Source organism: Cherax quadricarinatus, chromosome 39, assembly GCF_038502225.1.
Source record: "Cherax quadricarinatus isolate ZL_2023a chromosome 39, ASM3850222v1, whole genome shotgun sequence".
Classification (NCBI taxonomy): domain Eukaryota; kingdom Metazoa; phylum Arthropoda; class Malacostraca; order Decapoda; family Parastacidae; genus Cherax; species Cherax quadricarinatus.
Window position 1 is genome coordinate 32,050,862 of NC_091330.1, and position 13,422 is coordinate 32,064,283.

A 13,422-nucleotide genomic window follows, 5' to 3' on the forward strand; every position below is an offset into this window, starting at 1 on the left:
ACTTTAATGGACGGTGGATCAAGCCCACACCACACCATGTATACTGGTATACTCTTCAGGGTGTACTGGTCAAGGAGTACTGGTCAAGATGTACTGGTCAAGGTGTACTGGTCAAGGTGTACTGGTCAAGGTGTACTGGTCAAGTTGTAATAGTCAAGGTTACTAGTCAGGAAGTACTGGTCAAGGTGCACTGGTCAAGTTGTACTGGTAAATGATACTGGTCAAGGTGTACTGGTCAAGTTGCACAGGTCAAGGATACTGATCAAGGTGTACTGGTCAAGGTGTACTACTCAAGGTGTACTGGTCAAGGTGTACTGGTCATGGTATACTGGTCAAGGTAAACTGGTCAAAGAGTACTGGTCAGGGTGTACTGGTCAAGGTATACTGGTCAAGGTATACTGGTCAAGCTGTACTGGTCAAGGTGTACTGGTCAAGGTGTACTGGTCATGGTATACTGGTCAAGGTATACTGGTCAAGGTATACTGGTCATGGTATACTGGTCAAGGTATACTGGTCAAGGTGTACTGGTCAAGGTGTACTGGTCATGGTATACTGGTCATGGTATACTGGTCAAGGTATACTGGTCAAGGTGTACTGGTCATGGTATACTGGTCATGGTATACTGGTCAAGGTATACTGGTCAAGGTGTACTGGTCATGGTATACTGGTCAAGGTAAACTGGTCAAAGAGTACTGGTCAGGGTGTACTGGTAAAGGTATACTGGCCAAGGTGTAATGGTCAAGGTGTACTCGTCTAGGTGTACTGGTCAGGGTGTACTGGTCAAGGTGTACTGGTCAGAGTGTACTGGCCAAGGTGTAATGGTCAAGGTGTACTCGTCAAGGTGTACTGGTCAGGGTGTACTGGTCAAGGTGTACTGGTCAGAGTGTACTGGTCAAGGAGTACTAGTCAAGGTGTAATGGTCAAGGTGTACTGGTCATGGCATACTGTTCAAGATATATTTGTTAAGGTGTACTGGTCAAGATGTACTGTTCATAGTGTTCTGGTCAAGGTGCACTGGTCATTGTACACTGGTCAAGGTATACAGGTCGAGAAGTACTGATCAAGGTGTACTGGTCAAGGTGTACTAGTCAGGGTATACTGATCAAGGTGTGCTGGTCAGGGTGTACTGGTCAAGACGTACTGGGCAAGTTGTACTGGTCAAGGTGTACTGGTAAAGGTGTACTGGTCAAGGTGTACTGGTCATGGTATACTGGTCAAGGTATAGTGGTCAAGGTGTACTGGTCAAGGTATACTGGTCAAGGGGTTCTGGTCAAGGTGTACTGGTCATGGTATACTGGTCAAGGTATACTGGTCAGGGTGTACTTGTCAAGGTGTACTGGTCAGTGTGTACTGGTTAAGGTGTACTGGTCAACGTATACTGGTCAAGGTGTACTGGTCATGTTATACTGGTCAAGGTATACTGGTCAAGGTGTACTGGTCAAGGTGTACTGATCAAGGTGTACTGGTCAACGTATACTGGTCAAGGTGTACTGGTCATGTTATACTGGTCAAGGTATACTGGTCAAGGTGTACTGGTCAAGGTGTACTCGCCAAGATGTACTGGTCATGGTATACTGGTCAAGGTATACTGGTCAAGGTGTACTGGTCAAGGTGTACTGGTCAAGGTATACTGGTCAAGGTGTACTGGTCAAGGTGTACTGGTCAAGGTGTACTGGTCATGGTATACTGGTCAAGGTATACTGGTCAAGGTGTACTGATCAAGGTGTACTGGTCAAGGTGCACTGGTCAAGGTGTACTGGTCAAGGTGTACTGGTCAAGGTGTACTGGTCAAGGTGTACTGGTCAAGGTGCACTGGTCAAGGTGTACTGATCAAGTTGTACTGGTCAAGGTGTACTGATCAAGGTGTACTGGTCAAGGTGCACTGGTCAAGGTGTACTGGTCAAGGTGTACTGATCAAGGTGCACTGGTCAAGGTGTACTGGTCAAGGTGCACTGGTCAAGGTGTACTGGTCAAGGTGTACTGGTCAAGGTGCACTGGTCAAGGTGTACTGGTCAAGGTGTACTGATCAAGGTGCACTGGTCAAGGTGTACTGGTCAAGGTGTACTGGTCAAGGTGTACTGGTCAAGGTGTACTGGTCAAGGTGTACTGGTCAAGGTATACTGGTCAAGGTGTACTGGTCAAGGTGTACTGGTCAAGGTGTACTGGTCAAGGTGTACTGGTCAAGGTGTACTGGTCAAGGTATACTGGTCAAGGTGTACTGGTCAAGGTGTACTGGTCAAGGTGTACTGGTCATGGTATACTGGTCAAGGTATACTGGTCAAGCTGTACTGGTCAAGGTGTACTGGTCAAGTTGTACTGGTCATGGTATACTGGTCAAGGTATACTGGTCAAGCTGTACTGGTCAAGGTGTACTGGTCAAGTTGTACTGGTCATGGTATACTGGTCAAGGTATACTGGTCAAGGTATACTGGTCATGGTATACTGGTTAAGGTGTACTGGTCAAGGTATACTGGTCAAGGTATACTGGTCAAGGTATACTGGTCAAGGTATACTGGTCAAGGTATACTGGTCATGGTATACTGGTCAAGGTATACTGGTCAAGGTATACTGGTCAAGTTGTACTGGTCATGGTATACTGGTCAAGGTATACTGGTCAAGGTATACTGGTCATGGTATACTGGTCAAGGTATACTGGTCAAGGTATACTGGTCATGGTATACTGGTCAAGGTATACTGGTCAAGGTATACTGGTCAAGGTATACTGGTCATGGTATACTGATCAAGGTATAATGGTCAAAGTGTACTCGTCAAGGTGTACTCGTCAAGGTGTACTGGTTAAGGTATACTGGACATTGTATACTGGTCAAGGTATACTGGTCATGGTATACTGGTCATGGTATACTGGTCAAGGTGTACTGGTCAAGGTGTACTGGTCAAGGTGTACTGGTCATTGTATAATGGTCAAGGTGTACTGGTCAAGGTGTACTGGTCAAGGTGTACTGGTCAAGGTGTACTGGTCATTGTATAATGGTCAAGGTGTACTGGTCAAGGTGTACTGGTCATTGTATAATGGTCAAGGTGTACTGGTCATTGTATAATGGTCAAGGTGTACTGGTCAAGGTGTACTGGTCAAGGTGTACTGGTCAAGGTGTACTGGTCAAGGTGTACTGGTCATTGTATAATGGTCAAGGTGTACTTGTCAAGGTGTACTGGTCAAGGTGTACTGGTCAAGGTGTACTGGTCAAGGTGTACTGGTCAAGGTGTACTCGTCAAGGTGTACTGGTCAAGGTATACTGGACATTGTATACTGGTCAAGGTATACTGGTCATGGTATACTGGTCATGGTATACTGGTCAAGGTGTACTGGTCAAGGTGTACTGGTCAAGGTGTACTGGTCATTGTATAATGGTCAAGGTGTACTGGTCATTGTATAATGGTCAAGGTGTACTGGTCATTGTATAATGGTCAAGGTGTACTGGTCATTGTATAATGGTCAAGGTGTACTGGTCATTGTATAATGGTCAAGGTGTACTGGTCATTGTATAATGGTCAAGGTGTACTGGTCAAGGTGTACTAGTCAAGGTGTACTGGTCAAGGTGTACTGGTCAAGGTGTACTAGTCAAGGTGTACTAGTCAAGGTGTACTGGTCAAGGTGTACTGTACTTGCCATGACAAAGTTCACTTGCTGTAAACTGGCCAGGAGAGACACAACAAGCCTTTACTGAGAGGACATTTCAGTCAGCGTAGAGCATCATGTCATGACAAACCTCTACACAGAGTGAAATGTAATCCCAAAGAAAGCTTGATTCGCAACTAATGTCTTTGTCTTCACAGCCGTCTCTTGCTAGCCGTCTCTAACCTGAGTGGTAGGATTACTAGCCGTCACTATGCTTAGTGGTAGGGCTACTAGCCATCACTAAGCTTAGCGGTAGGGCTACTAGCTGTCAACTAACACCCAGGTACCTACTTACTGCTAAGTGAACAGGGCAGGGGATGTGGGGAAACCTGCATAACGTTTCCCCACTACTCATACTTGCACCAGTCCACCTTTCTGCCAATAGTTGCTTATATCTCACCAGAACTTCTTCCTCCCTTAGTTTATACACTTTCACCTCTCTCTTAGTTGTTGTTGTCATTTTCCTTTTGTTCCATCTAGCTCTTACTCTAACTGTAGCTACAACTAGATAATGATCCGGTATATCAGTTGCCCTTCTATAAACGTGTACGTCCTGGAGCCTACCCATCAACCTTTCATCCACAATACATAATCTAACAAACTACTTTCATTACGTGCTACATCATACCTTGTATATTTATTTATCCTCTTTTTCATAAAATATATATTACTTATTACCAAACCTCTTTCTACACATAGCTCAATTAAAGGCTCCCCATTTTCATTTACCCCAGGCACCCCAAATTTACCTACTATTCCCTCCACAACATTTTTACCCACTTTAACATTGAAATCCCCAACCACAAGTACTCTCACACTTGCTTCAAAACTCCCCACACACTCTCTCAACATTTCTCAAAACCTCTCTCTCTCCTTTACACTTCTTTCTTCTCCAGGTGCATATACGCTTACTATAACACACGTTTCACATCCAACTTCATTTTACTCCACACAATCATTGACTTAACACATTTATACTCCCTCTTTTCATGCCATTGCTTATTCTTCAGCGTTATTGCTCCTCCTTTATTTGAAACCCCTGACCTAATCTCGTTTGCTTCTCTCTACTGAAACTCTCCCAGCCCCTTCAGCTTTGTTTCACTTAAAGCCAGGACATCCAATTTTCTTCTCATTCATAATATCCACAATCATCTCTTTCTTATCATTAGCACAACATCCACGAACATTCAGACTTCCCACTTTGGCTATTTTCTTCTTATTCTTTTCAGTAACCTGTACAGGAAAAAGGGTTACTAGCACATTGTTCCCGGCATTTTAGTTGACTTTTACAACACGCATGGCTTACGGAGGAAAGATTCTTATTCCACTTCCCCATGGATATAAAAGGAAAAGTAATAAGACCAAGAACTGCTAAGATAAAATCAAAGAAAACTCAGATGAATGAGTATAAATAAACGTGTACATGTATGTGTAGTGTGACCTAAGTGTAAGTAGAAGTAGCAAGACGTACCTGTAATCTTGCATATTTATGAGACAGACAAAAGACACCAGCAATCCTACCATCATGTAAAACAATTACAGGCTTTCGTTTTATACTCACTTGGCAGGACGGTAGTACCTCCCTGGGTGGGTGCTGTCTACCAACCTACTACCTATATATATAGTATATATATATATATATATATATATATATATATAATATAATATACTATATATATAGTTTATATATATATAGTATATATATATTATTAACACACTGGCCGATTCCCACCCAGGCAGGGTGGCCCGAAAAAGAAAAACTTTCACCATCATTCACTCCATCACGGTCTTGCCAGAAGGGTGCTTTACACTACAGTTTTTAAACTGCAACATTAACACCCCTCCTTCAGAGTGCAGGCACTGTACTTCCCATCTCCAGGACTCAAGTCCGGCCTGCCGGTTTCCCTGAATCCCTTCATAAATGTTACTTTGCTCACACTCCAACAGCACGTCAAGTATTAAAAACCATTTGTCTCCATTCACTCCTATCAAACACGCTCACGCATGCCCGCTGGAAGTCCAAGCCCCTCGCACACAAAACCTCCTTTACCCCCTCTCTCCAACCTTTCCTAGGCCGACCCCTACCCCGCCTTCCTTCCACTACAGACTGATACACTCTTGAAGTCATTCTGTTTCGCTCCATTCTCTCTACATGTCCGAACCACCTCAACAACCCTTCCTCAGCCCTCTGGACAACAGTTTTGGCAATCCCGCACCTCCTCCTAACTTCCAAACTACGAATTCTCTGCATTATATTCACACCACACATTGCCCTCAGACATGACATCTCCACTGCCTCCAGCCTTCTCCTCGCTGCAACATTCATCACCCATGCTTCACACCCATATAAGAGCATTGGTAAAACTATACTCTCATATATTCCCCTCTTTGCCTCCAAGGACAAAGTTCTTTGTCTCCACAGACTCCTAAGTGCACCTCTCACCCTTTTCCCCTCATCAATTCTATGATTCACCTCATCTTTCATAGACCCATCCGCTGACACGTCCACTCCCAAATATCTGAATACATTCACCTCCTCCATACTCCCTCCCTCCAATCTGATATCCAATCTTTCATCACCAATCATTTTGTTATCCTCATAACCTTACTCTTTCCAGTATTCACTTTCAATTTTCTTCTTTTACACATCCTACCAAATTCATCCACCAACCTCTGCAACTTCTCTTCAGAATCACCCAAGAGCACAGTGTCATCAGCAAAGAGCAACTGTGACAACTCGCACTTTATGTGTGATTCTTTATCTTTTAACTCCACACCTCTTGCCAAGACCCTCGCATTTACTTCTCTTACAACCCATCTATAAATATGTTGAACAACCATGGTGACATCACACATCCTTGTCTAAGGCCTACTTTTACTGGGAAATAATCTCCCTCTTTCCTACATATTCTAACTTGAGCCTCACTATCCTCGTAAAAACTCTTCACTGCTTTCAGTAACCTACCTCCTACACCATACACCTGCAACATCTGCCACATTGCCCCCCTATCCACCCTGTCATACGCCTTTTCCAAATCCATAAATGCCACAAAAACCTCTTTAGCCTCATCTAAATACTGTTCAATTATATGTCCCCATGATCCCAAGGTCTCTGATCCCACTGGAACAAATTGATACTGTTGGCTAATGTCCCTGTACTTGCTGATCTTGTACTCCTCCCTGTGGTCAGCAGCTCCTCCCTGTCGCTCCACACTGTGATGGATATAGGTGTCAGCCAGTGTGGACACACAGGTATAGTCCCATGCTAAGAGCTTGCCATTCTTCCAAGGATAGATGGTGATCCCGTCGGGGCGGTTTGCTGGGTTGTGGGTATTGTTTGCTGCAAGTGATCGTGGCTCCCTCTCGGCAGGGCATCCAGCTGTAGCAAGGGTTCTCTTAATGATGTCGTTGACCTCATTGTGTCTTGCATGCCAGCCCTTGGTTTTGGAACAGTTAAGACCATGTAGACCGTATTGGTCTGCTTGCACTTCGCCGCAAATACACATATATTCTGTGTGAATTGGGGCAGCAAGGCGCAGAGCCACTGCAATACGGAGGGTCTTAGGGTCGAGTCGCGTTCCCATTGCCGATACGGGAACTGTTTGGAGGAAGTCCCCGGAGTGAGGTGCACTCACATCCTGGAGACGGGCAATCTCCCTATCTGATGTTGCAGCCCTGAGCATGTTGGCAAGCACCTTTTCAGCAATTGGGCCATCCCAGCTTGACTGTTTGTGAGCCAGTGCTGCACTAGGGTTTGGTGCTGGAGCAGCAAGAGTCTCCCATTCGGTGATGGCACTGGCATAGCTAGGGTCTTCTATTCCTGCTGAGTCACTGAGGGTGTCAGGAAGAATTTGTCTTATCAACTCGTTTGATGCAATGGAAGAGGATAGGAAAGCTGGTAGAGCAATCTGGGAGGATCTGCGTACTCCTAGCCCTCCAAGCCTGACCGGAAGTGAGGCTTGCAACCACTGTCCATCGTCAAGGGAAAGATTCAATACATTCTCTAGCATGGCCTTCAGGAGAGAATCATATTCCTTGAGTTTTGGACTGCTGAAGGCTGGGGAGCATCTCAGAAAATAGGTAAGTTTTGGGATTGACAGGCACCTGGTGAATAGGTAGAAGGCTTCGTGTGTGTCAATGTCTTTCATCCTGCTTTCCATCGTCCGGAGGTCTGAGACTTTTTTTCCTAGGATCAGATCGATGGCATAGGACCCAAGAGGAGCACCGAGGAGAGTGCTATTGGCTGGATCAATGGCTCGTGCTCCTGGTAAAACGGCACTAATATTCTGGATCATCTGTTGATTGGTAGAAACTATTTCACATTTGGTGGGGTTTAAAGAAAGGTCCAGGCTTTCTCCCATGTCTTTAATTTTACTGATGTCCTCTAGGAGAGATTCTGTTGTGCCAGCTAGGGTACCGTCGTCCAGGAACCAGATATTGAGCTGACTGGAGAGTGCCTCCGTGACTTCCTTGATGACCAAACAAAATAGAAAGGGGGCGAGAGGGTCCCCCTGTTGCACGCTCTCACACGAGTCAATTTCATGGTCCCCAAACAATAGTTTGGAAGTCACACTATAACACGATTCTATGAAGGGATAAAGGGAAGGGAAGTTTCTATAAACTGCTTGGAGAGCAGCATCCCTTCTGACTGAGTTGAAAGCATTGGCAAAGTCCAATTTGACCAAGGCTTTTTCATAGGACATGTTTTTGATATACACTCGTGCTGCGTGGGCAGCTGCTTCACAGCCCTGTTGAACGCCGAAACCGAGCTGAGTTGGTTTCAGCATTGCAACAGCCTCTTGACTCACCCTTCTTACTGCAGCCTTGGCGACTAGGCGCCGAAGGGTGTTACCCACTGCAATGGGCCTGATTCCGCCATCCTTTTTCCGGAGGGCACACAATGAGGCACCAAAGAAAAAGGGTCTGATGGCCTCTGGGACACCGCCAGCCAGGCACAGGTTGGAAAATTTGGTGAGTTCAGACAGCAGCCTCTCTGAAACCTCACCAAGTGCTGGATTGAGTATTTGTTTTAAGTGTTGAGGCCTTAAACCGGTGAAACCTCCTGCTGAACCCTGTGGAAATGACATAGCAGCTTTATACACATCAGCATCCTGTAAGGTTAGATGTTCTTCGCCTGCTGCAATGTCAGGGAGGTCAATGTTGGTACTGGGAGCCCTGGGTGGATGTTTGTCCTTCAGAGCTTGCGCCATGCTGACGTCCTTGGAAGCGATGGTATCCTCACTGGTTATAAGTCTCAAAGCTCCAATAGTATTACCCTCTTCTATTTTTTTGCTAATTTGGGCTCTGATTTTTGAGGTGTCGGGTGTCCTGTTGTTGGCATTTGCCCGGCTGGTGTTTGTCGCCCTAGGGGGGGGACGGATGAGGTTGTCATCCCTTAGGAATGCATTTATTGCCCTAATAACATGTGTTGCTAGTGACTTGTTCCTCCTTGGTGGGACAGCCAAACAAGCATTGCCAAAAAGCAGCAAGTTGTGCCAGGATCTGTTGTTTGAAGGAGCATCGTTGACTTTCTTCAGAAGGTCAGTGAATTTGCTAGCAGCTTGAGGGCGAGCTGCTTTGGGGATGTGTGTCAGAGTCCTGGTGGATGTTAATTTGATTGCAGATTTCAGGTCCTCTGTAGAGGTGAAGTCACGGTAGCTGTCAGCCCTGTCTGCTGGGGGAGGCTGTTGGTTGTTCTCATTTGGAGCTCTCCTGGAGCCTAGACATCCATTGTGTGCACGGATGTTGCCAGATGTGGGATTGAGTGCACATTCCCTGTGGCACACCCGGCAGATGCCTCGTGAACGACAGCTTTGGCTATATATATATATATATATATATATATATATATATATATATATATATATATATATATATATATATATATATATATATATATATATATATATATATATATATATATATATATATATATATATATATATAGACAGAGAGAGAGAGAGAGAGAGAGAGAGAGAGAGAGAGAGAGAGAGAGAGAGAGAGAGAGAGAGAGAGAGGTTTCTGTCGGTATTTGATTAATATTATCTACGACTTAATAATGAATGATCCATGATGGACCGATACATAGTGTAAAGTTTGCTTTCCAGCTATTGATTAAGTTGTGAATATACAATATACATTGCCTCACCTGTGTGAGGTTAGGGAGACCGGTAGAGGCCAGATGTCTCACCTGTGTGAGGTTAGGGAGGCCGAGTAGAGGCCAGGTGGGGTTGTAGTCATCAATAAGCTGGATTCTTAAGTGTCCCTCGATGACGGTACACAGTTGGTACTGCTCCAGTAAACTGGCATTTCCAATAATCTCTATCGTCCCACAAACTGAAAAAAATATCATGTATTTGATAGTACTTACAATAGCGGAGATCCAGAGCTTGAATAAACTCTGGGAGAGGAGGCATCTGCATGACGGTCACAAAATAATGTATTACCAGTAACTTTAGGATTAAATCTACAGGTCTAGTATATACAAATATAAAATACGCAATACCAATATTAATTTATTATTATTAAAGATTCTCCGGTATTCTGTCGGCCCGGGACTTTTCCAAGTGGTGGCCCGGCCTTGACTCCCTGTCTTAGGGAGTGTCTGAGACCTAAGTCTCCCATGGGAGGAGACACAAGTACCCTCTCATCTTTGGGACCAACTGTCTCCAGGCCTAGCCACATTCCCCGCTCTCACGGGGATCGTAGAGAGAAGCTAGGCCTCTATGGTCCTCCATCCCAGCCCCAAGGAGGCTAATGGGAATGGCAGTCTTGTGAGCTGCAAGCTCTGGCTCAGGCACCCACCCTGCCCTAGAAGGGCTGGCCATGGTGTCGATCACCAATATTAAATATTGTCGCAGACTGACTTGAATTATATAATTAATATATTTAATTTTTTTAATTTAATTATATAATTAATTATATAATTATGTAATTTAATTATATAATTAACTATATAATTAATATATTTTATATACATTGATTTTTTTTTTCAAAATTTCAAGGCCACTTTGAGAAAAAAGAAGACGCAGTTGAAGAGGACAATGGGAATTTTTACGTCAAACAGCGATCCTCTTCAGACGGTAGGAAACAGAGGAGGAAATGCTAATATATGCATATGACAGCGAACACCTTACTGATGCAGGTGTTGAAAGCGAACACCTTACTGATGCAGGTGTTGAAAGCGAACACCTTACTGATGCAGGTGTTGAAAGCGAACACCTTACTGATGCAGGTGTTGAAAGCGAACACCTTACTGATGCAGGTGTTGAAAGCGAACACGTTACTGATGCAGGTGTTGAAAGCGAACAGGTTACTGATGCAGGTGTTGGACTCCAAAAATACAATATATAGCACAAAGAAAATATTCAGTTTACAATTCAATTGCGGGAAAGAATTGGTTCGTAAATATTGTTACAGAGAAACAATTTGAATATTCTGTTCACAAAGCTGGAAGACTAGAGTAAAGCTGGAAGACTAGAGTAAAGCTGGAAGACTAGAGTAAAGCTGGAAGACTAGAGTAAAGCTGGAAGACTAGAGTAAAGCTGGAAGACTAGAGTAAAGCTGGAAGACTAGAGTATAGCTGGAAGACTAGAGTAAAGCTGGAAGACTAGAGTAAAGCTGGAAGACTAGAGTAAAGCTGGAAGACTAGAGTAAAGCTGGAAGACTAGAGTAAAGCTGGAAGACTAGAGTAAAGCTGGAAGACTAGAGTAAAGCTGGAAGACTAGAGTAAAGCTGGAAGACTAGAGTATAGCTGGAAGACTAGAGTAAAGCTGGAAGACTAGAGTAAAGCTGGAAGACTAGAGTAAAGCTGGAAGACTAGAGTAAAGCTGGAAGACTAGAGTAAAGCTGGAAGACTAGAGTAAAGCTGGAAGACTAGAGTAAAGCTGGAAGACTAGAGTAAAGCTGGAAGACTAGAGTAAAGCTGGAAGACTAGAGTATAGCTGGAAGATTAGAGTAAAGCTGGAAGACTAGAGTAAAGCTGGAAGACTAGAGTAAAGCTTGAAGACTAGAGTAAAGCTGGAAGACTAGAGTAGAGCTGGAAGACTAAATTAAAGCTGGAAGACTAGTGAAAGGTGGAAGACTAGAGTAAATCTGGAAGACTAGAGTAAAGCTGGAAGACTAGAGTAAAGCTGGAAGACTAGAGTATAGCTGGAAGACTAGAGTATAGCTGGAAGACTAGAGTAAAGCTGGAAGACTAGAGTAAAGCTGGAAGACTAGAGTAAAGCTGGAAGACTAGAGTAAAGCTGGAAGACTAGAGTAGAGCTGGAAGACTAGAGTAGAGCTGGAAGACTAGAGTAAAGCTGGAAGACTAGAGAAAGGTGGAAGACTAGAGTAAAACTGGAAGACTAGAGTAAAGCTGGAAGACTAGAGTAAAGCTGGAAGACTAGAGTAAAGCTGGAAGACTAGAGTAAAGCTGGAAGACTAGAGTAAAGCTGGAAGACTAGAGTAAAGCTGGAAGACTAGAGTAAAGCTGGAAGACCAGAGTAGAGCTGGAAGACTAGAGTAAAGCTGGAAGACTAGAGTAGAGCTGGAAGACTACAGTAAAGCTGGAAGACTAGAGTAAAGCTGGAAGACTAGAGAAAGGTGGAAGACTAGAGCAAAACTGGAAGACTAGAGTAAAGCTGGAAGACTAGAGTAAAGCTGGAAGACTAGAGTAAAGCTGGAAGACTAGAGAAAGGTGGAAGATTAGAGTAAAGCTGGAAGACTAGAGAAGAGCTGGAAGACTAGAGTAGAGCTGAAAGACTAGAGAAAGGTGGAAGACTAGAGTAAAACTGGAAGACTAGAGTAAAGCTGGAAGACTAGAGTAAAGCTGGAAGACTAGACTAAAGCTGGAAGACTAGAGTAAAGCTGGAAGACTAGAGTAGAGCTGGAAGACTAGAGTAAAGCTGGAAGACTAGAGTAGAGCTGGAAGACTAGAGTAAAGCTGGAAGACTAGAGAAAGGTGGAAGACTAGAGTAAAACTGGAAGACTAGAGTAAAGCTGGAAGACTAGAGTAAAGCTGGAAGACTAGAGTAAAGCTGGAAGACTAGAGTAAAGCTGGAAGACTAGACTAAAGCTGGAAGACTAGAGTAAAGCTGGAAGACTAGAGTAAAGCTGGAAGACTAGAGTAGAGCTGGAAGACTAGAGTAAAGCTGGAAGACTAGAGTAGAGCTGGAAGACAAGAGTCAAGCTGGAAGACTAGAGAAAGGTGGAAGACTAGAGTAAAACTGGAAGACTAGAGTAAAGCTGGAAGACTAGAGTAAAGCTGGAAGACTAGAGTAAAGCTGGAAGACTAGAGTAAAGCTGGAAGACTAGAGTAAAGCTGGAAGACTAGAGTAAAGCTGGAAGACTAGAGTAAAGCTGGAAGACTAGAGTAGAGCTCGAAGACTAGAGTAAAGCTGGAAGACTAGAGTAGAGCTGGAAGACTACAGTAAAGCTGGAAGACTAGAGTAAAGCTGGAAGACTAGAGAAAGGTGGAAGACTAGAGTAAAACTGAAAGACTAGAGTAAAGCTGGAAGACTAGAGTAAAGCTGGAAGACTAGAATAAAGCTGGAAGACTAGAGAAAGGTGGAAGATTAGAGTAAAGCAGAAAGACTAGAGAAGAGCTGGAAGACTAGAGTAGAGCTGAAAGACTTGAGAAAGATGGAAGACTAGAGTAAAACTGGAAGACTAGAGTAAAGCTCGAAGACTAGAGTAAAGCTGGAAGACTAGAGTAAAGCTGGAAGACTAGAGAAAGGTGAAAGATTAGAGTAAAGCTGGAAGACTAGAGTAGAGATGGAAGACTAGAGTAAAGCTGGAACACT

The 13,422-nt window shown here is 44.0% G+C and overlaps 1 protein-coding gene across 1 annotated transcript in view; it reads right to left on the reverse strand.

Annotated features, from left to right (window-relative positions):
- The window catches only part of LOC138853753 (insulin-like peptide receptor), a 183,233-nt gene that overhangs the window by 78,348 nt on the left and 91,463 nt on the right, over positions 1–13,422 (reverse strand). Inside the window, exon 3 of the mRNA XM_070092244.1 lies at positions 9,828–9,973. Within this exon, the coding sequence (XP_069948345.1) occupies positions 9,828–9,973 (146 nt within the window). The remainder of the gene's footprint in view (positions 1–9,827; positions 9,974–13,422) is intronic.